This window comes from Lepidochelys kempii, chromosome 1, assembly GCF_965140265.1.
Source record: "Lepidochelys kempii isolate rLepKem1 chromosome 1, rLepKem1.hap2, whole genome shotgun sequence".
Classification (NCBI taxonomy): domain Eukaryota; kingdom Metazoa; phylum Chordata; order Testudines; family Cheloniidae; genus Lepidochelys; species Lepidochelys kempii.
The window spans coordinates 134,640,231-134,664,951 of record NC_133256.1 but is presented as its reverse complement, the minus strand read 5'-3'; the positions used below and the strand labels follow the sequence as shown (position 1 = coordinate 134,664,951).

Below are 24,721 nucleotides of genomic sequence, written 5' to 3'. Positions count from 1 at the left end.
GGATGATTTAATAATGTACATATGTGATTTCCTGAATCAGGCCCTCAGGGGTCTAATTTTGCAAACACTTACTACCAGGTGTAATGCATACCATGTTAAAATGCAAGTTTGGATCTCAAATTGATATAATACTCTATATCATACTCATCTGATCTGGGATCTCTTTTAAAGAAGCATTTTTTGCTTAGCTATAAAACAGTTTACATCCAAGTCCATTTTTGCTTTAATTTGCTACCATTCTCCCCAGTATCTTTTATATTCGGCAGCTTATCCTTCTACTTAAACATGATTAAATTGGTTAGAGAAGTAATCTGACTCTTTTTGCAAGTGAATTTCTCATTTAATTACAGAGCAGGTCTGTGTTGGACAGTCTTCAATGATCATCCTGGAAAAAAGGTGTTCATTACAGTATTGCCATTAACTTGCTTAAACTGTACTAATGGCCTGATTTTCATAAATGCTGAGCATCTACAAATCTCACTGAAGACAATAAGAACTACAGTGTTCAATACGTTTGAAAATTAAGTCCTTAACTGTTTCGAAATACCAAGCAATCTTTGTAACAAGCACGCAAATGTTTCCCACTAAATTATATTACAACACAATGCACATTTTACACACTTACAGCAAATAAAATTTAAGACAAATCATTTCAATACAACCTCCAAAATGATTTTATGACCACTATCATTTAGCTATTATCCTACAACTTATTTGCTGTGTCTGCACAATAGCACTGATTTATAAACATCTAAGACAAATACAAAAATAATCCCAACACTTTTTTCTGATATCTATTTTATGTTTTTCACTTTTAAGTGATATTCATTAAAGGGTTAATAATCACAAACAAACCCATCTGCTGTGGTACCACTGCTCTCCACATTCATTACAAATAACGTAAGTCATCATTTGTTCATCTGGATTTGCATTTCGCACCCAACTAGGCAGGAAGAGAGTTCCCCTGGCAATCATAGTGACAGTGCAATCAAATTTTTCACAGCGCCTACATTTTATTTTGTTTGTCTGTGTGCCATCAATAACTTGGGGAAGCTGATGTTCCTGAACAGATGATTCTGTGTACAAAGCTCTGAGTTGTTTCAGTTCATCATTGGCCATTTCCATCACGGTCATATCAGCAAAAGTCTTTGGACTCATAGTTCCTGAAAATAGGCTATGTTTTAAGTGGGAATTTTTAGGATTCTTCAAGTTAGAGACTTTGCTTCTGATACAATTTTTGTACTTTTTGTCATTTCTAGCATGAAGAGCAAAAATATGCTCTTCAATTTCTTTGGATAATTCTTGCCACTTATTGGCTTCCTCTTTGCTTGTGGCAGAATCAGTCAAGGCTTTATAAATAAGTTCTGTGCATTTCAACCTCATGGGCTTCATATGTCCTTGCTGTGGGCTTGTTTCACTGCCAGCAGGTTTAGTGTTTTCATTATCGGTGTGCTGCTCTTCTAAAAGACCCAGTTGATTCATACTGCTTTTTGGCTTATTATACACTTCATCTTTTGAAACGTTTTGTGATGTCAGCAAACTGTTAGAACCAGCAGCATCTAACATTTCATGCTGATTCAATTCTCCAGAAAACTCAGTTTGTTCTTGTGGAACCGCACTGAAATATTCATTGTGCTCTTTCACACTCTGAGAAACTGACTTTTTACCTTGTACCGATGAAAGATAGTTATTCTTGTAAAGCGTCTTCCACTTTGATAATAAATGCTTTGCTTTCTTTTTCAATGTTATTGCAGGACAGTTCTGGAAGACTCTGTACACAGCTTTGGCAACATCAGTCTCCTGAAGATATTCTATAGTCATATCAACAGCTTCAAGTTCTGTAAGGTGATTTCCAATATCTTGGAAATTGTTTTCAGACAGTAGCTTCTCAATATAATGGCCTCTGTTCATAATTATTTTTTTATCAGACATTTTTAAACCTGAAAGAAAAGTAATAAAAATATATGATATCATCTTCATGACCATAGAGAAAGCTATTATTAATGTTCTGCAAACTTTCATAAGCTTTGTTATTGTACAATTTATTTTATTCTTAAATGTGCAAAAAACCTCACTTACACCACACATGTCCTTATTTGAATGTACACTATAGAAGTAGATACTAAAATAAGCTAAATATGTAGCCAGTTACATGCTCAGTCAAAGTTTTGAGACAACAGAGTGGCTTTGCACTATATCCTAAATATTAACAGACTCTGGTTCTATTAGTCAATTGGGAAAAACAAGGTCCAAAGTTCAGTGTTGACTACTGAGAATGCCCAGCCACAAGTCCTCTGATGTTTAAAATTTAGAGACTGTTAGAGCACTCCGGCTGAGCAAAACTGTTACAATGACACAAAAAGACTCTTTTTTCTCATACTGCCAGGACACAAACTATTTAGGGCTTTATATATCAATGTCAACCACTTGAATTTCACCAAGAAGCAAACAGAAAGTCAATGCGGTCTTCAGAGAATTGGTGTATTATTATCAAGTTTATATGTTTGGTCACTGATTCTGCATGCCTCAACTTTTGGGTTCCTCACTTGAGACCTCTTGAACCTGTTTTTCATAACTGCTGAGCACTCAGTTCCAACTGAACTTAATGGAAGCTACAGATCGTCAGCACATCTAGACAAACAAGGAAGGTGGGCATCCAAAAGTTAACAACCATCTTAAAAGATTTTGCTTTGTGGCTTAATATTTTTTTAAAATCAATCTTTGTCACCACAGCCAGCCCTTTTCTTAGCAGGTTTCAGAGTAACAGTCGTGTTAGTCTGTATTTGCAAAAAGAAAAGGAGTACTTGTGGCACCTTAGAGACTAACCAATTTATTTGAGCATGAGCTTTCGTGAGCTACAGCTCACTTCATCGGATGCATACCGTGGAAACTACAGCAGACTTTATATATACACAGAGAATATGAAACAATACCTCCTCCCACCTCACTGTCCTGCTGGTAATAGCTTATCTAAAGTGATCATCAGGTGGGCCATTTCCAGCACAAATCCAGGTTTTCTCACCTCCACCCCCCCACACAAATTCACTCTCCTGCTGGTGATAGCCCATCCAAAGTGACAACTCTTTACACAATGTGCATGATAATCAAGTTGGGCTATTTCCTGCACAAATCCAGGTTCTCTCACATCCCCCCCACCCCCATACACACACAAACTCACTCTCCTGCTGGTAATAGCTCATCCAAACTGACCACTCTCCAAGTTTAAATCCAAGTTAAACCAGAACATCTGGGGGGGGGGGGGGGTAGGAAAAAACAAGAGGAAACAGGCTACCTTGCATAATGACTTAGCCACTCCCAGTCTCTATTTAAGCCTAAATTAATAGTATCCAATTTGCAAATGAATTCCAATTCAGCAGTTTCTCGCTGGAGTCTGGATTTGAAGTTTTTTTGTTTTAAGATAGCGACCTTCATGTCTGTGATTGTGTGACCAGAGAGATTGAAGTGTTCTCCGACTGGTTTATGCATGTTATAATTCTTGACATCTGATTTGTGTCCATTTATTCTTTTACGTAGAGACTGTCCAGTTTGACCAATGTACATGGCAGAGGGGCATTGCTGGCACATGATGGCATATATCACATTGGTGGATGTGCAGGTGAACGAGCCTCTGATAGTGTGGCTGATGTTATTAGGCCCTGTGATGGTGTCCCCTGAATAGATATGTGGGCACAATTGGCAACGGGCTTTGTTGCAAGGATAAGTTCCTGGGTTAGTGGTTCTGTTGTGTGGTATGTGGTTGTTGGTGAGTATTTGCTTCAGGTTGCGGGGCTGTCTGTAGGCAAGGACTGGCCTGTCTCCCAAGATTTGTGAGAGTGTTGGGTCATCCTTTAGGATAGGTTGTAGATCCTTAATAATGCGTTGGAGGGGTTTTAGTTGGGGGCTGAAGGTGACGGCTAGTGGCGTTCTGTTATTTTCTTTGTTAGGCCTGTCCTGTAGTAGGTAACTTCTGGGAACTCTTCTGGCTCTATCAATCTGTTTCTTTACTTCTGCAGGTGGGTATTGTAGTTGTAAGAAAGCTTGACAGAGATCTTGTAGGTGTTTGTCTCTGTCTGAGGGGTTGGAGCAAATGCGGTTGTATCGCAGAGCTTGGCTGTAGACGATGGATCGTGTGGTGTGTTCAGGGTGAAAGCTGGAGGCATGCAGGTAGGAATAGCGGTCAGTAGGTTTCCGATATAGGGTGGTGTTTATGTGACCATTGTTTATTAGCACTGTAGTGTCCAGGAAGTGGATCTCTTGTGTGGACTGGACCAGGCTGAGGTTGGTGGTGGGATGGAAATTGTTGAAATCATGGTGGAATTCCTCAAGGGCTTCTTTTCCATGGGTCCAGATGATGAAGATGTCATCAATATAGCGCAAGTAGAGTAGGGGCTTTAGGGGACAAGAGCTGAGGAAGCGTTGTTCTAAATCTGCCATAAAAATGTTGGCATACTGTGGGGCCATGCGGGTACCCATAGCAGTGCCGCTGATCTGAAGGTATACATTGTCCCCAAATGTGAAATAGTTATGGGTAAGGACAAAGTCACAAAGTTCAGCCACCAGGTTAGCCGTCTATCTACTACCCAAGATCCATAAACCTGGAAATCCTGGGCGCCCCATCATCTCAGGCATTGGCACCCTGACAGCAGGATTGTCTGGCTATGTAGACTCCCTTCTCAGGCCCTACGCTACCAGCACTCCCAGCTACCTTCGAGACACCACTGACCTCCTGAGGAAACTTCAATCCATCGGTGATCTTCCTGATAACACCATCCTGGCCACTATGGATGTAGAAGCCCTCTACACCAACATTCCACACAAAGATGGACTACAAGCCGTCAAGAACACTATCCCCGATAATGTCACGGCTAACCGGGTGGCTGAACTTTGTGACTTTGTTCGTTCACCTGCACATCCACCAATGTGATATATGCCATCATGTGCCAGCAATGCCCCTCTGCCATGTACATTGGTCAAACTGGACAGTCTCTACGTAAAAGAATAAATGGACACAAATCAGATGTCAAGAATTATAACATTCATAAACCAGTCGGAGAACACTTCAATCTCCTGGTCACACAATCACAGACATGAAGGTCGCTATCTTAAAACAAAAAAACTTCAAATCCAGACTCCAGCGAGAAACTGCTGAATTGGAATTCATTTGCAAATTGGATACTATTAATTTAGGCTTAAATAGAGACTGGGAGTGGCTAAGTCATTATGCAAGGTAGCCTGTTTCCTCTTGTTTTTTCCTACCCCCCCCCCCCCCCCCCCAGATGTTCTGGTTTAACTTGGATTTAAACTTGGAGAGTGGTCAGTTTGGATGAGCTATTACCCGCAGGAGAGTGAGTTTGTGTGTGTGTATGGGGGTGGGGGGGATGTGAGAAAACCTGGATTTGTGCAGGAAATAGCCCAACTTGATTATCATGCACATTGTGTAAAGAGTTGTCACTTTGGATGGGCTATCACCAGCAGGAGAGTGAATTTGTGTGGGGGGGTGGAGGGTGAGAAAACCTGGATTTGTGCTGGAAATGGCCCACCTGATGATCACTTTAGATAAGCTATTACCAGCAGGACAGTGGGGTGGGAGGAGGTATTGTTTCATATTCTCTGTGTATATATAAAGTCTGCTGTAGTTTCCACGGTATGCATCCGATGAAGTGAGCTGTAGCTCACGAAAGCTCATGCTCAAATAAATTGGTTAGTCTCTAAGGTGCCACAAGTACTCCTTTCCCTTTTCTTAGCGTGAGTCTTCCATGAACGTTTACAAATTTGGCTTAATAAATTCCCAAATGTTTGGGTGTCTTAATATCTAATATAAAATCTTTTATCTTTATCTGGCTTTAACATTTTTCATTGTAAAATAAAAGATGATATCTTTCACAGAATTTATCATAACAAAACACTTAATTAAATAGTGCCAGAATGTTGCCTTTTTATTTATTGCATTTGTTTACCATGACAAAGCCATTATTTCCCCATTTCTGTTTGCCATTACAGGTAGCTTTAATTATAACAAATCAGCTTCTGCATCTCACCCCCCTAGAACAAAACAAAAAACCCAGGAGCCCATTTTTCTGTCAGTGGATGTCTAAATGTTATTGACATAAATGGGGATTACATATGCATATCCAGGAGAAACCATAAAATGTACAAAGGCTTTAGGAAACCTGTGCATTCACATTCTCCCCATATGAAACTAGCTTTCAGTGCTTATATTTAAAGTGTTTTGCAGCAGAAAACTGAAACACGCATTGATTGCTTCTTCATATTAAGCTTCTCTTAGGCCTTGACCATGTCAGGAAGATAAAATCATATGACTAACATATGTGCACTGTGTGACCAAATCACATTTGTCCAGGGAAAAATGAATAAATCCAATATACAATTCAGAATATATTTTTCAGGCCGTTGTTGTGGCTCCAACAATTTTCATTTTTAAAATGTGTTAATTACATGTGTTAATATATATACATACATACACACACTCTATTTTTGACATTTGGGGTTTTTTGGGTAACTGTTATAGTACACAGATGAACAAATTGAATTGGGAGCTGCTAAGTTAAATCCTGGGAGGCTAATAGAGAGAAGTGGGACCAGATCAGTAAACTCCCACTGAGGTCATCTCCTCTGCCCTTTCCCCTACTAGTTCCAACATTCTACATCCCATAGCAAGTAAATATTTTATTTATTTACAACGGTAAAGTAGGTTTCAGAATAGCAATTCTTATGTTAGAAATTGTTTATCTGTACTTTTTGCAAGCTCTTTAGGGCAAAGGCCTCTTTGTGTATTTTTCATAAAGTACCTGGCACACTAACTGTGCTATACAAATAATGTTTTCACAGCATATGCACTGTTATATGGCCTAATGAAAAAGTAAAGGGCATTCGGGATGTAGATTCTTGTCATTTGACTGTTTTTAGATTTCCCTTATGCCTGTCTCATTATGCCCATGACAAAAATCAAAGCCCTCAGGACAGGAACAATATACAAATGTGTACAAAAGACCAGCAGTCCTAATACTTTACCGTTATCTCACTTTGATAAGCATAAATTAAGACTGGATGAAGTATTCACTAAAGTGAATTCTTGGCCTTGTAAACCAGTGTGATTGTGTCACTGTTTTCAGGGTTTGTCCCAGTCAATTTTTTTTTAAAACCAGAAATAGTGTTTTGTCACAGTTTTTGTATATCCCTTCTGACTCTGACCAGCTAAAGAAATCAGCCAGCTGAGAAGGTGAGACTGATAACAGGTTGGCTAAATGCTCACATATTAAGGAATACATCTTCACCAGACCTGTCACATGTGTCACCCTGCTTTGCCTTAGTCATGAAGGTGCCAAGCAGAAGCCTGGCAGTGCACTGAATGATGAGCTGACAAGCAGCTCACATGATCTGCGCAGCCATATGCAGGTAATTACCAAGCTTGCCTAATATGATTCATGCAACTGACTAGCTTCCTTGCACCACAGATGAGCAGAGGATTAAGGTAGGGTCTCTGGAGCTGGGGTAGACTAAAAGGACTAAGAATAAAAGGGAGATAGGCAGGTGCCTCAGCGCACCAGCAGCCCTACACGCTGACCAATACTGTCTCATTGCTTCCTTGTCCTCCCCTGTTTGTCTGTATCTATTTGTTCTCTCTTGTCTTATACTTAGATTGTAAGCTCTTTGGGGCAGGGACCATTTTTTGTTCTGTCTTTGCAGAGAGCCTAACACAATGCAGTCTTAGTCCATGACTAAGGCTTCTAGGTGCTACAGTAATACAAATAATAATACTTAAAATGAATAATTATGGTAGAGAGAGTGAGGGGAAGGTCAAAGGGGAGACAACTGAAGGATGCTGAAAGAGAGGCGAAATGACCACAGGAAAAGTGAGGAAAGAGAAAAATAGAAAACAAGAGCATAGAAAATATGAGGAAGAGGTAGAGTGGGCAGACTTTTTTGCCCTTTATTCCCCAGCTGCCAAAACCCTTGCTTCACACCTCCCTGACTGCCTCCAAAAACAATCCATAAATATTCCCAGACTGCCTGTCCCATGTTTTGACTTTGAAAATCTGCTCAGCATGACAGACTGAATCCACTTTCAAGGCTCTTGTGATCTTAACTCATGACATTTTCAAAGTCAGGGAAAACTGTTGGTACACATCCAGAATATACATCCACAGAGGACTAGTTACAGACAGAAGTTAGAGAGGAGATAGCACAAGGGGGATGTTTACTGTATATAAAGTTTTAAAAGTCCACACGATCATCCCACAGGGAACAGGAAGGAAGGAAGGAAGGAAGAAGCCTATTTAAGCTATCTATTTGTGCAGAATTTAAGATTTCACTAAACTAAATGTTTCAGTACATTATGGATGCAAAGATAAACTTTCTGCATGTGAACTGAATGTAAATCTTCCAAATTGAACTGAATGGAAAGCAATGCAGTGTTATCTTTTTGAATTTGCAGACAACATCAATACCTACAGTGAAATTAATATCAATTATTTATTACAGGGTCTGCCATGTTTCCCTAAGTGTGAACCACAGCCCAGCCTGACCTTCTTCGAAGCTGACTGACACCCTCTACTGGCATCCTAACGTGCCTCCAAAATGTCAAGCATGAATAGGTATAAAGAGCTTTGTAAATCTTGGATGATTGGTATTAAAAATGAAAAATGCTACTTAAGTATAGTTTTAAAATATTTAGAAAGAAGAGAGACTGACAGGATACATTTTTCAGTTACATCAGTTGAATTGTATGCATAACAACATCCTCAGTCTCATTGTTTAGTTTAGAAATACACACAGTCTAGTACAATGAGAAGGTTTGTTTAATTCTAAAAAACTAAAGTGATGGAAAAAATAACACTATTCATTTCCAAAAGTATCCTACATCCTTAATAACGACAAATACAGATCCAATCCAGCAAGTACTAGATTACGTAACTAAAAGTTACACAATGAGAGAGCAGATGTATAAACTCAGCACTGCACTTGATTAGTTTCCTGTCTTACAAAGATCAAGTAGTTGGTGTTGAAAGAGGAAGAAAATCTGCTGGCTGTTATGGTTGGTCATGAGACACAGGGTGAAATTAGCTACAGTGTCATGTGCTCATCCAATATGTATTATACTGCACTTCAGGATAAGACACTAGTTTGGCTAACACCCTCACCTCCAAACAAGACCTTTTCCAGCCCTTTTACAATGGTTACAAATGTGTGTGCACTGTTCCATGCCACATGTAAATTCTATATCCATACCTTTTACACGCACATGCACACATGAAGTGGTTAAGTTACTTACGAGTTTTCTGACTCTCCCAGGCATGCATTAACTTTTCCAGGACTTGGCTCTAAATGACTAAAAACATACATGCTTTAAACAACACATACAGCCTATGTATGAATCAATATGCCATAGCAAAAGATTAAATATAATATGGATTAGAAGTAAAAGAAGTGTGTTGAACAACTAAATGAGCATTTATTATAATCTTAGAAAATTTACAGCTCAAGAGATAGACTACTTACATGTAAAACAAAATAGATGTGTTTACAGGAAATCTTTCCTCAGAGGTTGATGTATGCATTCAATGAATAGTAAAGATTCCATACGGAGCAGTTCACACAGGATCTATGAGCAAAGTTAGATAAGAAAAACCAGAACAGTTAAAGCAGTTATCAAAATATGTGTACAAAGCTATTAATAGACCCTATGATGGCCTCAGAAAAATTAATGTCTGAAGGTGCTCTGTCATCATCAGCAAACAATTTATCTGGGCTCTTAATCAAGTTATTAAGATATATTTAGGGCCCTACCAAATTCATGGTCCTTTTCCGTCAATTTCACTGTCACAGAATTTTAAAAATCATAAATTTCATGATTTCAGCTATTTAAATCTGTAATTGTTCGGATCGTGAACCAAAACGGAGGTGTGTGAGGGGTCACAAGGTTATTGTAGGGGCATTGTGGTACCGCTACCCTCACTTCTGCACTGCTGGTGGTTGTTGTGCTGACTTCAGAACTGGGTAGCAGAAGGGTGGTGGCTGCTGGCCAGGAGCCCAGCTCTGAAGGCAGAGCTGCCACCAGCAGCAGCGCAGAAGAAAGGATGGCATGGGATGGTGTCGCCACCCTTACTTCTGTGCTGCTGCTGGTGGGGCACTGCATTCAGAGCTGGGCACCTGGCCAACAGCCACCGCTCTCTGGTTGCCCAACTCTGAAGACAGCACAGAAGTAAGGGTGGCAATACCACGACCTCCCTAAAATAATTTTGTGGACACACACACACCCCGTGAAACTCTCTTTTGGGTCAGGACCTCCAGCTTCAGAAATGGTGGTCTCCCCAATTAAATCTGTATAGTATAGGGTAAAAACATACAAAAGACCAGATTTCATGGTCCGTGATGTGTTTTTCATGGCCGGGAATTTGGTAGGGACCTAGAGATATTCCAGCAAAAAATCCCTCAAATGAAAACAGCCACTTTGTGTAAATGACAAAGAACAATCCGTGTATCTCTCTCTCTCACACACACACACACAGAGGAAAGACACCTTTAGTCATTTTGATTGTTAATTTCTTATACCAATATGTCTGGTTTGCCAATGAAACTAATGTTGTTAAGGGCCAACTGTTTCTGGTTTAACATGCTGTACACTGAGTTTTGGTAAATTTTAAAATGTTCATCACTCAGAATTAAACAATGTTTTAAATTACATCTGTAAGTAAACAGTAATATCCTACCACTATAGGCATTTATGACAAAATATTTTTAAAAGACCGGAAGCTCCCCCAAAATCGGAAAATCAATGGGAGATATCAAAACAATAACCCCAAAATGCTCCACCATGCACAATACCAGCCTTATTGTGTCCCTTCCACTCAGAAAAAGAGAGGGACCCTACAGTATGTCCTGAAGGTCAACAAAACTGGTGTTTCAGACCAACAAGGTGGAATGAATTCAAAAGTTCACTTTCACTTTGGTTGTTATAGGTCATCTGTAAACCACGGTAACCTGTGAGAACAAAGATGGGGAAGAGAAAGCCTAGGCACTATTTTATCACTAATGAGGACAGAAGATAGGATAAAGTCTGATCCTCACATCAACAGAGTTAGCTGATGAAAAAACAGTATATTCCCTCAGAACTTTCTGGAAACAGTGGTTATGCTGGCCTCCAGGAGTGAATGTCTAAACCAGTTCCCACTCAAAAGAAGAGCACCCCCACCTTGGATCATAGGAGGAATGAGTGGTCTGTGATGTGGGTACATTTCCAAATGCCCTATCTTCCATCCCAGCACAAAGAAAAGATCAAGAGTGAGGAAGACCATGAAACCTTGAGCTGTTCCAGAAGAATTGTGTATTTTTTTCATATAAAAACTTAAAAATGGGTGTGTTGTTCAAAGTCATTAGGGGTCCACAGAACTTTTAAAAACATTTGGGGTTTACTGTAGTATTTTGACCACATTCTCATTAGCATGCACAGATGTGCATGTCTGCTGCTCTCTGTCCGAGAGTTGGAAGCATTTCAGCACTGCTGTATTTAGTTTGTGAAGGGCTTTAGGATCCTTCTGGATTAAAAGTAATATACACATATAAAATACAAAAATCTTACTCTAATTTTTGAGTCACTGTTTTATTAAAATAAAAGGCAATGTGAAAAGAACATGAGCGGCACCCGCACAATTACTGCTCTATAAACCAGGCCAGGACTCTGGAGTTCAAACTCTGGGACGGATGAAAGAGAGTTATCACATCAAATCCTTTGTCCCAGCTCACACAATAGCAAACAGAAATCTGTGTGCTAACCAATGTAAGACACACTGACGGTAGCTATAAAACTCTACAAGTTTTTACTGGAGGTTTCATCCCAAAAGGTTATTTTTGTGTATTTGGAGGGGTGGGAGGTAGAGTTGTTCTTCAAAAGAACAGGCAGGAGAACTCCCAGTCAATCGTGATCTCCGGCTGCGCAGTGAGGCTACCACTAAAACAGGCTCCCTACCTGCCCCGGCCCTACGCCGGTCCCGGAAGCAGCCAACGTGGCCCAGCGGGCAGCGATTAGGGGTCTCCCTCCACACGCTGCTCCTGTCTGTAAGCACCACCCCCACAGCTCCCACTGGCCAGGAATGGGGAGCTGTGGCCTAGGGGAGCTGCGGGGGCGGTGCTTGCAGAAAGGGGCAGCATGCGGAGCCACGTGTCGCCCAACCCCTGCCCAGGGGCTGCAGGGGTGCTTTCCAGGAGTGGCGTGGGGCCAAGTAGGCAGGGAACCTGCTTTAGTGGCAGCCATTCTGCACCGCCAACCGGGAGCTGCTGAAGGTAAGTGCTGCCCGGCAAGAGGCTGCACCACAACCCCCAGCCCTGAGCCCTCTCCCAGAGCCAGCACCCCATAACCCCTTCCTGCACCCCAACCCCCAGCCCTGAGCCCCCTCCCAGAGCCAGCACCCTAAACCAGCCCTGAGCCCCCTCCCGGAGCCAGCGCCCCATACCCCCTCCTGCATCCTGAACCTCCTCCTGCACCCCAACCCCCAGCCCTGAGACCCCTCTGAGAGCCAGCACCCTAAACCCTCTCCTGCACCCCAAGCCCCAGCCCTGAGCCCCCGCCCAGAGCCAGCACCCTAAACCAGCCCTGAGCCCCCTCCCAGAGCCAGCACCCACACCCTCTCCCGCACCCCAACACTCTGCCCCAGCCCAGAGCCCGCTCCTGCACCCAAACTCCCTCCCAGAGCTTGCACCCCTCACCCATTCCTGCACCCCAACCCTCTGCTCCAGGCTCAGCCCAGAGCCGCCTCCCACACTGTCAACCCCTCGGCCCCAGCCCAGAGCCCACACCCCCTTCTGAACCCCAACCCTCTACCCTGCCCTGGTGAACGTGAGTGAGGGTGGGGAAGAGCAAGTGATGGCGAGGGGGGGGGATGGAGTGAGTGGGGTGGGGCTTTGGGGAAGGGATGGGGCAGCTCCTGGGTTGCCCTTAAATTCAAAAAAAGTGATCTTGGGCATAAAAAGGTTGGAGACCACTGGTCTAGGGTCACCAGTATGGATGCCCAGGGTCCTGTGCTGCTCCCAAAGCAGCTATGCTGCAATATAATCCCACCCTTACATGCAAAAAAACCCACCTCCTTAGAGTATGTGTATCATTGTGGGTTCAAACTAACAGTAATTTTGGGGTATATTTTCTATCGAAAATCCACTCAGGACTCAAGAAGAGCATGCCACAGAGTTCCTTCCCACTCAAAGCTCCACTCCCCAGAGTGATGGAGCTCCAATAGTTGTGTTGTGTGGAGAGAGAGAAAACATGGTGTAAAGCAGTAGCTTTGACCCTACTCTCCTCTACCAGGTGGACCCTAGTTTGCTTCATTCTGTTACCATGGGCACAAGTTAGTATGTGGCCCAGTTAGTGGCAAATTATCCCATACTTACTCTCTCCAGACCAGAGGCTAAGCACGACAGTATTTTGTCACTATCTTCCATTAATAGGGTGACCAGAGGTCCAGATTTTATAAGGACAGCCTCAATATTTGGGGATTTTTCTTATATAGGTGCCTTTTCCCCCCCATCCCATCCTGATTTTTCACTCTTGCTATTGGGTCACCCTATCCACTAATAATAAATAACTCTTAATTCAACCATAGAACTCAATTTTACAAAGGTAGGTATCATTATCCCCATTTTCAGGAACAGAGAGGTGAGGTGACTTGCCCATTGTTACATAACTGGTCAGTGACAAAACCAGGAAGAGAATCATGATCTTTTGATCCACAGCCCAGTGTCCTAGCCACGTCACAATACACTGCTCTAAGTAAACGGTTGGGGGAAAAAACAGAACGTTTGGGAACAGAGGCAGAACAGGAAAGAAGCAGAAGAAAAATCGCAAGTGTTTGAAGTGATAAGACAATGCTTTACAGCAGTAGCTCTCAACGTTTCCAGACTACTGTACCCCTTTCAGGAGTCTGATTTGTCTCGAGTACCCAATGTTTCACCTCACTTAAAAACTACTTGCTTACAAAATCAGACATAAAAATACAAAAGTGTCACCGCACACTATTACTGAAAAAACTGCGTACTTTCTCATTTTTACCATATAATTATAAAATAAATCAACTGGAATATAAACATTGTACTTACATTTCAGTGTATAATATAAAGAGCAATATAAACAAGACACTGTCTCTATGAAATTTTAGTTTGTACTGATTTCGCTAGTGCTTTTTACATAGCCTGTTGTAAAACTAGGCAAATATCTAGAGGAGTTGATGTACCTCTTGAAAGACCTCTGCATGTCCCTGTGGTACGCGTAACCCTGGTTGAGAACCACTGCTTTACAGAATGCGCTCAGCAATTTTAAAATGCAGGATTTAATTTTTTTACCACCAGAGGGGGCTGTAGTACAACAAATCCATGACATCTTGATTTTTTTTTCCCTTAAGTGTAAACTGATATTTACTATGGGTGGATTCTATGACATAGAAAACTCACTCTGGATTATTATAACTGTACCAGCACACAAGATTACTGCTTTTTTCCTTTTGTGGGTCTCTACCTTAAAGGGTCAGTTTTTCAAAAGTCCAAGCAACAGATGAGCCAAGCAAAATCATAGTCCCTAAAGTGTACAGAGGATGCACGGCTTGATTTAGCATAATTTTGTAACATTGACATTATTCTGCTGCATGTAAAAGAAGAAAGGTAGCAGAATCCATTCTTTGCTGTTGATTGTCTGTTTTGAAATTTTAAGTACAGTTAAAAAGACCAACAAACAAACTGTCTTTCAGGAAAAAAGGCAGTAATCATTATAGAAGCTACAGTGAAACTAGGCAACATTTCAATCCATTTATTCAAGTACTTATAATTCTATTTTCAGGTCAGGGGAAACAATAGTAAATTTGGAGCAAAGAAAGTCATGCTGTATGCACAGCATTTTAATATCAACTTTTGTTAGAAAAGAGGCAGCATGATCTAATGGACTGAGAACATTTAGGCCTGGAGGAGCACTCTAACCTGAATGTGCCACACCTTAAGTGGTGAGAGGGTAGCTTCTAGCACTTATGATTATGAAGGTTACCTTCCAGTCCTGAACAGAGCGTAAACTGATACAGTACTGCCTTCTTAGGTCTGCAGGCAAACAGCTCCAATGCCCCTGCTGCAGCAGTGCATGCAGTGGTCAGTGTCACATCAGTCTTCACTGCTACTATTCAGAACTGTCTGGGAAGCTCAAAACTGACAAAAATAAGGACAACGTCACTCTACTATTTGGAAAACCTATGAACTTTATCAGGGAAAGCACTGAAACTATTTACTGGGTAGGACCACCAATAAAAACAGAGGCTGGGTGGAAGGAAGAACAGTAAAAACAACCCTTCACAACATCTAGAAAGATGAGCGAGGGGAAGAATAGTGGAGATGAGATGACTGTGTGTGCAACAGTCAGAAGGCTTGGGGAAGAGGACCTATAGAAACATTCTCAAGACAGTCCAGAGTCTGCGACAGAGAGAGAAAATGTTTCTCTTTTCCAACAGCCAGAGAGGGACTACGGTACTTCAAATTTAATCAGATACCTACTTGCCCAAAGCTGATAAGAACAATGGCCTGCTGACAGGAATGCTAGCAGTTTAGGAGTGCCATGGTACAAGTAGGCATCAAATAAGTTTCTCAAGTCCTGACTGTGACAATGGCTGACCAGTTGCCGGCTCATACCAAGGCCCTTAGGACTCACTAAACACTGACAAATGCATAGCTGGAAACCAGCCCGGCTCACCTGTGGTGTTAGCACTGTCAAAATAGAAGTTAATAAGAATGTGTGTAGTGTTTAGAATTAATGAAATGCTTGCAGGATGCCGTATGTATTGATCTCACTTATAATATCTGTAGCCTACAGTATAAAATACACAACTACAGAGGTTTACAATGCACTCACCAAACAGAAAAGAAACATTAATTAGTGTAAAGTGCTAGTTAAGCACACAGAAAACCCTCACTGAAACCAAACGAGCCATTGTGAAACAAAGGACAAAGACTTCGTTGATTCCCACCCACCCATAACTCCCATAAGAGGGGCCCTGTGAGTGAACTCATCCCATAAGACTGAGCTCTGGGGAAAAGGAATTAAAAATGCCTGACAAGAAGCAACCGTATCACTATGCTGCTTGGAGTTCAGAGAGGGCAATATTTCTAAGCATAAGTAAGGGATCCCCAAGCTACTTAGTCTGGGTTAGCCCTAAAGGACATAGAGCTTGCATATACAGCAGCTATCAGTTTTTGGATCCTAAGACTGTAATTCATTTGCGTGTGTGTTTACCTTCTTTAGCCTTGTAACTAACTCTCTCATTTCTTTTTCTTAGTTAATATATCTTTAGTTAGTATTATAGGATTGGCTACAAGCATTGTCTTTGGGTTGAGATCTGATGTACAACTGATCTGGGGTAAGTGACTGGTCCTTTGGGACTAGGAATAACCTGAATATTATTGTGATTTTTGGCGTAAGGGATCTCTATCACAGACGCAAATTTACCTAGGTGGCAAGACAGACTGGAGTTTGTCTAACCTGTTTTTTAAAACTTCCAGTGACGGGAATTTCACATCCTCCCTTTAAGCCTATTCCAGTGCTTAAGAAAAACTTTCTAACTATAAGGGTATTAATATCTTACCTAAATCTCCCTTGCTGCAGATTAAGCCGATTACTTCTTGCCCTACCTTCAGTGGACATGGAGAACAATTGATTACATCTTCTTTATAACAGCCCTTAAGCATATCCTCCATTATTCAAAACATTAATGAAATATTGAATAGTATCAGGACCGACCCTGGTGGGACCCCACTGGATATGTCCTCCCAGTTGACAGTGAACCATTGACGACTACTCTCTGAGTAGAGTCTTTCAACCAGTTGTGCACCCACCTTATAGTAATTTCATCTAGACAGTATTTCCCTAGTTTGCTTATGAGAATGTCATGTGGGACTATGTCAAAACCCTTACTAAAATCAACATATATCATGTGTACAGCTTCCCTGCCCCTCCCAAATCCACGAGGCCGGTAATCCTGTCAAAAAAGGAAATTAGGTTGGTTTAGTATGATTTGTTCTTGACAAACTCATGTTGGTTCTTACTTATAACCCTATTATCCTCTAGGTGCTTACAAACTGATTGCTTTATAATTTGTTCCAGTATCTTCTGAGGTATCAAAGTTAGGCTGACTGATCTATAATTCTCTGGGTACTCTTTGATCCTGTTTTTAAAGATAGGAACTATATTTGCTCTTCTCCAGTCATCTGGGGCCTCACCCATCCTCCAAGAGTTCTCAGAGACAATCATTAATAGTTCTTAGATTGCATCTGCTAATTCCTTAAGTATACCCTAGGATGGCTTTCGCCCTTCCAACTTTAATATATCTAACGATGGGGAACTGCGGAAACCCACCTGCTGCCACCACAGTGGGGAGCTGCGGGGGTACCTTAGCTCCCCGCTGTGATGGAGGGGAACTGCGGTGGTCCTCCTGCCTCCCTGTGGTGGGAGGAGCTATGGGGATCCCTCTGCTCACCCCAGGGCGCCCAGGGGGTCCCCCGCCTCACAGCAGTGGCAGGGAGTGGTGGGGGTCCCCCTGCCGCTGCCACTGTGGACAGATGCGGGGCTTCCCCCAACACGCCGTGGCAGCCATGGAGCTGCGGGGGTCCCACTGCCTTGCTGCAGTGGCAGGGAAGTTGCCAGGGTCCCCCTGCCCCTCTGTGGTAGCTGGGGACTCCGGGGGTCCCCCTGCCCTACTGCGGCGGAAAGGGAACTGCTGAGGTCTCCCTGCCCTCCTCTGATGGAGAGGAGCTGTAGGGCTCCCTCTGCCCCCCCATGGCAGACAGGGGTCCCCCGTCCCTCGGCAGTGGCGCTGCAGGGATCCCCCTGCCGCTGTCCCTGTGGGGAGATTCGGGTGTCCCCCTGACCCGCCGTGGAAGCCATGGAGTTGCGGGGGTCCCACTACCCTGCCGCAGCAGCAGGGAAGCTGCTGGGGTCCTCCAGCCCCACCATGGTGGCTGGGAAGCTGTGGGGATCCCCAGCCCTCCACAGCAGTCAGGAGCTGCAGGGTACCCCCATTGCCTATGGTGGCTAGGAGCTTGAGGGCCCGCTGCCTCAGGACCTCTGTGACAAAATCGTAGCCTTAATTATGACTCAGCTGCATAAAAGATCAAATTCTGATCTATGAATCAACATGACAGCTAGGACAATGCAGACCACAAAGCCCAGGAAAAACCTTGTGAGATAAAGCATTCTAAACAGAGAGAATACAGCTATGGAGCAAACTACCGGAGGAGATCAAGGGACTCCAAAGTCATTAGGAAATACTGCAAAATCTCTATGCAGCCCTTTCTACCTTCAAAATGATACGGACGAAAGCGACTCCCACATCTACACTGCTACCAACAAAATCTAAAAGAAATCAAAACCAAAAACCCTACCTCATGCAGAGTTTTCACCCTGAAAAGTGAGAAGTGCCAGAGACTCCAGGAAGTCCATTATGACTTCACTATTTCTATTGATCTTACATGGAAGGTGTTAAGATACTGTGGTGATAGGCAGCAGTCTAAAACCCTAAAAAAGATTGTGATCCTTTCTATTTTGGAAACAATATTTGATGGGATTAGAAAATACCATTAAAATAGTTATTTGAGTAGTAATACTGCCTCTTTTTTGTTATAAGCTGACACCATTTTTTTTATATTTAGCAGGCGTAAATACACTAAGGTTTTATATGATTACGTAGAAATGTGTTCATATGGTATTATTGAGGGTCACACATGAAATTACTTTTCTACAGAAATCTGATAGAGCATCCAAAATTAGTCATTAGACAACTGAAATGTCACATTTATTTCTATTTGAAAAAATATTATGTCGCAAGGACTAAGAATATTTCTTTCTTTGAAAACTTTTTACTGATTAGCTTTCTGTTACACAATTTGAAATGATCATATTGGAGGATTATGTCTTCTTTGTTTTTTTCTTATTTTTAGAACTATAACAACAACACTGGTTATTGAAATATTTAAGAGTATATGCAAATGACAGTACTAATAGACACGGACAAACATTCTTATCATTAAATTGATCACATGTAAGGAGCAGTTATTTAGCTTGTTATTCTACTACTTCAAAGATATAGTTTCACAGGGTCTTCACCCTGGGCATCAAGTCCTCAGCACTAGAGAATCTGTGAGCTGAACCACTCACACTGCATAAATTTTATCATTAGTTTACGAGTTCCACTTGATCTGATGGTGGAGGCATGAGTCCCTCCCAACATGATATGCGATGATGGTTTCTTTGAAGAATGGTTATTGGTTTACATATTGTATCCCAAATCTCACTTGCCTTACTCATATGAGTTGTCCTGTTGAATTTAATGGGATTATTCACCTGAGTGAGGCAAAAAAGATTTGGCCTTTTATTAAGGACTAACTTATAGCTCGCTATTTTCATGGGCTGTAAATATTAATCTCCATAACAGCATTTCCCCCTTTGTTTAGCTTCATGTCAGTTTGTGATAATTCTATAATGTATTTTTAATTTTTTTAAAACAAGCTTTTAATACATACAAACTGAGACAGTATTTCCACTTGTTTTTTATTTGCAATTTCTTTGGTGGCAAAATGATGGTATGCAATTCTGCTTATATTTTATCACATGATAATTACATTAATTTTATTACTGTCCTATACATTGTTCAGATGGAATTTCATTAATGAGTTTAAGGAATTATATTTACACATTAGTAATAGACTTTATTAGAGTTTCTTGAAATCTGCAGCTGTTTCAGGTAGAAAAATACTTCCATGATATCTCTGATCTATGACCAAATCATATTTCTGTCAGTCTTAAGAATTATTTAGCCTGGTGTTTTCAACTTTTGATGCAATGCTGTATTACTTGAGAGTAAGAAGATATATTCCTTCATACACGTTCCTTCTCCCCCAGCCCTTCACCTTCTACATATCTTTATGACAAAACTGAACAGGAACAGGCAGGAAAATATCCCTTCTCTCTTTCAGCTACTTTTCAATACTTATCAGTAACAGGTAATAGCTGTGACCACTGGATAAGAACGTTGAATCTCCTTCCTTCTGGGAGCTCATAACAGATCAAGCTTTTGTCACAAGGGATTTGTTTTCAAAATATGCACTATTATTTTTGGACACAATTCCAATGGGGTGGTTGGGGGAAAGCAGTTTAATAAAATTCCAGATCTTAATAGAAGATTCAAGTATTGTAAATTAGTAACAGGTGGCGAGTTATGTTTGATTTACAATATTTTAAAAAAACAGACCAGTCAGAACAAGACAGTAGTATTTTGGTATGCAATAAGCAACTTTTGACAAAAGATACCTGCGAATTAACATAATTTTAATTTAAATTGGGAGTGTCTGAACTATGGAGAAGGCATACCCTACTGCTTTCACAGAGGTAGGGTTATGGAACCTTCCCCCCAAAACTTGTATAGCGGAGGGCAGGGCTTACCTGGAGTACTGAACTCTGTAACAGTCAAATAGTAAGTGCTGGTACCATTGACACTGTACCATTTAAATTCTCACAGTACATTTACCCAATCAAAACTATTTACCCAAAGAAATATTTTAGGGTGTGTGAGAAAATCTTTTATTTTATTAGTCCCCATTCATGATATGAAAAGTAAACCCCCATCTCACATTTTGCAGAGGTAGTGCATTTTAAAAGACCTACAATTTATTACTGTAAAATCTGAAAAAAACAATATTGAATTGGCAATGCTTCACTGTTCCCTTATAGCCAGAGGATGCTATATCCAATTCTCTCATTCTAAGAACATGCCAGGAGACTCTAATACAATTACAGGAACTGCTGCAGTTTATAAATGAACTAATTTAATTAAATCCAGTTTAGTTTTCTAAATTGCTCAGATAGATGGATTCATGCTAGATGGAGGAAAACCACTAAATTCATACTGCCAGTCACTTAGGACAGATAGCCAATATGGCAAAACTGCTTAACACTACAGAAATCATCCAAGAAGAAATCAGATTCTTCACAATTTGTAACTGCGTTACTCAATAGAAGGAATTGAGCACAATTTCAATTCAAAATGATGTCTCCCAAACCCATTGAGTATTCATAGGTTTTTAGACTAGTACTTCCCTGGATTCACTTTTTATGTGCAACAGAATCCACAGCATTGTCAAACCCAACCTCTCAAAAAACACGAGTCAGGCTCACTATTTTTTTAATAGTTAATTTTTGTATTTGCCTTCTGGGTTTTAATCCTTCAATGCTCACACCTTCAAGCTTTTCTCCACAACCATATGGTCTAGAAACTTACTTTAAAAAAAATGCATGCTAATCTCCACTTTCAATCATCTGACTCTAAGAGCTGGTGCGTTAAGAAAAAAATCATAAAATTTTGTCAGACTCACAATAAAATTGTAAGAGTTGGTAAAAATGCACCTATTCACCACAACAGTGTTTTCTCCCCAGCAGCAAAGCATTCCTCAACTCTCCTCCAACTTCCTCTCGCCATTACTTCTCTTTCATCCACCTCACTACCTACTATCAGATTCCTTCCTGCCTGAACCTGAAGGACGACCCATCACTCTCACAGATCTTGGGAGACAAGCCAGTCCTTGCTTACAGACAGCCCCCCAACCTGAAGCAAATACTCACCAGGAACCACACACCAAAAACACTAACCCAGGAACCTATCCTTGTAACAAAGCCTGTTGCCAACTGTGACCACATATCTGTTCAGGGGGCACCATCATAGGGACTAATCACATCAGCCACATTATCAGAGCCTCGTTCACCTGTGCATCTACCAATGTGATATATGTCATCATGTGCCAGCAATGCCGCTCTGCCATGTACATTGGTCAAACTGGACAGTCTCTACGTAAAAGAATACATGGACAAAAATCAGATGTCAAGAATTATAACATTCAAAAACCAGTCGGAGAACACTTCAATCTCTTTGGTCACTCGATTAGACCTAAAAGTGGCAATTTTTCAACAAAAAAAATTCAAAAACAGACTCCATTGAGAAACTGCTGAATTGGAATTAATTTGCAAACTGGATACAATTAACTTAGGCTTGAATAAAGACTGGGAGTGGATGTGTCATTACACAAAGTAAAACTATTTCCCCTTGTTTATTTCCCCTCCTACTGTTCTTGTAAAGTGCTGGAAATGGCCCACCTTGATTATCACTACAAAAGGTTCCCCCCCTCCCCTTCTCCTGCTGGTAATAGCTCACCTTTCTTGATCACTCTTGTTACAGTGTGTATGGTAACACCCATTGTTTCATGTTCTCTGTGTATATAAAATCTCCCCACTATATTTTCCACTGTATGCATCCGATGAAGTGAGCTGTAGCTCACGAAAGCTTATGCTCTAATAAATTTGTTAGTCTCTAAGGTGCCACAAGTCCTCCTTTTCTTTTTACAGATACAGACTAACAGGGCTGCTACCCTGAAACCTTCCTGCCTTTGTCATCCTGGTGTACGCTGCAGGTTTAAAGTTGGCCTATAGCCTCTAGGGTCTCATCCCATATCTTAGATTTTGCATTTTCCAGTTATTTTGCAACTTCCCACAAATTGTGTTTATATCATACTGTAGGTTTACCTATTTTAAACCAATAAGGCACCAATCCTGAATGAAGCTTCTTTCACGCAGACCCCATCGAAGTGGAGTCTCATAGAAATCCTGACCTCCTGGTATCCTGATTTGGCCTGACTGTTGGTAACTATCTCCTGGTTTCTGCCCTCTGGTTTCTCTTGATTCTGATCTCTGGGTGTTCCAGCCCAGCCTGATTCCTGGTAACTGGCTCCCTTGGCCTGTGCCTGATACTAGGCCAGGCTAACCATGCCCCGGCTCTGACATACACTGACAGCAAAACTTCTTCTGTAGCACAGACATAACTTTTGCACTAGTGTAGCTACACCAGCGACTGGCCATCAATGGCTGTAACAAAGGTAAACTCCAGTGCAGACAGTGTCAGATAACAAGATAGAAAACTCACCATGCAAATTACTCAGGCAATCAATCCCATAGTAGATTGTTACTGTAGAAAGTGACATATTCTCACTATGGTCCAAAATATGCCTTTCAAATCTTTCCTTAAAAGTCATTTCTCCCACAAGGCTCTTATCTTTCTATCTGAGGGTTATATACTGCTTCTCATCACTGTATGATCAGAGTACACCTTGTTCTCCCTTCCCAAATTCCTTATCATCCCTTTAACATGATGGAAAGAGAGAAGACAAAGTTTAACATTGATCTACAAGACAAATGCTGAATATAGTTACTTGCTCAGTTACTTACTTTTGCTGAATACCATTTTTATCTTTTTTTCTACTGATCTGTTTATATTCTAAACAGGATCCTCGACTTGTAAAGCACCTATCTTATTCTAGGCACCATAACTTAAATTCACTCCTGTGCTTCTGCACAGCCTGGCCCAGAGAGAAAGGTTGGGACAACTTATGCTTCCTCAATTCTTGGGCTGTTGGAAGGAGGGTAGCTCAGCCTCCTAGTTTGCACATGGCTTCCCAAGGCCCCTGTAGCAGCCGGGAAACAGATGGGAGCATCCTAGAAGGCCCCCTTTGCTGGTGGAACCATACTGTTGCTTAGAATGTAAGCTCTTTGGAGCAGGGACGGTCTTTCTATTCTGTGTTTCTACAGAGTCCCCTAGCACAACAGGGTCCTGGTCCATGACTTGGGCACCTAGGTGACATGTCAATATAAATAATGATAATCTGCATGCCATTGTTCAAGCATAGCTGGTGCAAAAGGACTGAAAATTATCTGTGAACTGGGCCTATCATAAATAAAAACCTGTACTGTGTATGTCTGCGGCTATTACCTTAGACTGAGGAGGAGTTAGTAATGTAAACAGCTGACCACAGAAGTCAACTCTACACTTCAGCCCACCAAGACTAGAGTGTGTTGACCGTTAGCAACAAAACCCAAAGGGAGGTGAAACCTGCCTGGTTCTAGGTTTGGATACGAAGTGGATTCAGTTTGCAAAACTTCGGTACGAAGCGGGGCCCAAACCGCTTACCCAGCTCCTGGGGGTGGGAGACACCGTAACCCCTCCCTCCCTGTGACAAGGGGCGGGGTTTGGCTGAGTTTCACCTCCAGGGTTCAGGTTAACACAAAACAAACGGTGTAGGAGTCGAACTCAGATCAATTGAAATCTGGCTGTTCCCCCCCACAGGGCGGGGAGCCCCCGATCTAGAGCGCAGACACGGGCTTAGGGGAGACGGTGTTTCCCGCCCCTGGCTGCAGGGTGCCCCTAAATCTAACTCCCGCTATCACTGGGGGACGCAGGGGTCTTCCCCTCCCCAGACGTCTGACCCCCCCCCTTATCACTGGGGGCGGGGAGGGGCAGGCGGTCTCTCCCCGGTATCCCGGGGCGGGGCAGCGACCGTTACCTCCGAGTTGGGGCAGGGGACTCCTCCGCCCCTCCAGGCTGAGCCGGGCGCCGCCATCTTGCCGCTGACGTGCAGGGCGGGCCCCAAGCTGGGGGAGCTGCGGCCGTGGGCGCGCGGGGCTGGGCGGTGCTCGGTGGGCGGGCGGGAAAGGCAGCGCGAGAGCCCGGGGAGAGCCGAGCCGCGCCCCCTCCCCAGCGGCGGGAGTGACTGTAACGCACAATCCCGCCCGCGCTGTTCCCTGCCCCGCCGGACTTTCCCGCTCCCGCCCCCGCCCCCGCCCCGAGAGAGGGGAGACGCTGTGGCGGGA

General features: G+C 42.3%; 1 protein-coding gene across 3 annotated transcripts; it reads right to left on the bottom strand.

Moving 5' to 3' along the window:
• Positions 1-318: 318 nt before the first annotated feature.
• TCEANC (transcription elongation factor A N-terminal and central domain containing) lies at positions 319-24,626 on the bottom strand. 3 transcript variants are annotated; one of them, XM_073354996.1, is made up of 5 exons: positions 24,415-24,626; positions 21,790-21,871; positions 9,520-9,622; positions 9,293-9,349; positions 319-1,940 (listed from the first exon to the last, which is right to left on the bottom strand). In XM_073354996.1, exons 4-5 carry the CDS (start codon positions 9,318-9,320, stop codon positions 844-846), a joined length of 1,125 nt encoding a protein of 374 aa, XP_073211097.1. In that variant the 5' UTR covers positions 9,321-9,349; positions 9,520-9,622; positions 21,790-21,871; positions 24,415-24,626; the 3' UTR covers positions 319-843. The 3 variants fall into 3 exon arrangements, with proteins under 3 accessions (XP_073211097.1, XP_073211096.1, XP_073211102.1); XM_073354995.1 differs by lacking the exon at positions 21,790-21,871; XM_073355001.1 differs by lacking the exons at positions 9,293-9,349; positions 21,790-21,871 and having other exon boundaries at positions 24,415-24,625.
• Between the last annotated feature and the right edge of the window lie 95 nt (positions 24,627-24,721).

Bases quoted from the DNA above. Each gene is read 5' to 3' on its own strand.
- TCEANC (XM_073354996.1), bottom strand. From the start codon at position 9,320: ATGCATGCCTGGGAGAGTCAGAAAACTC. The intron at 1,941-9,292 runs GTAAGTAACTTA...CTTTTCTTTCAG, and splicing joins CTGGGAGAGTCAGAAAACTC to GTTTAAAAATGTCTGATAAA.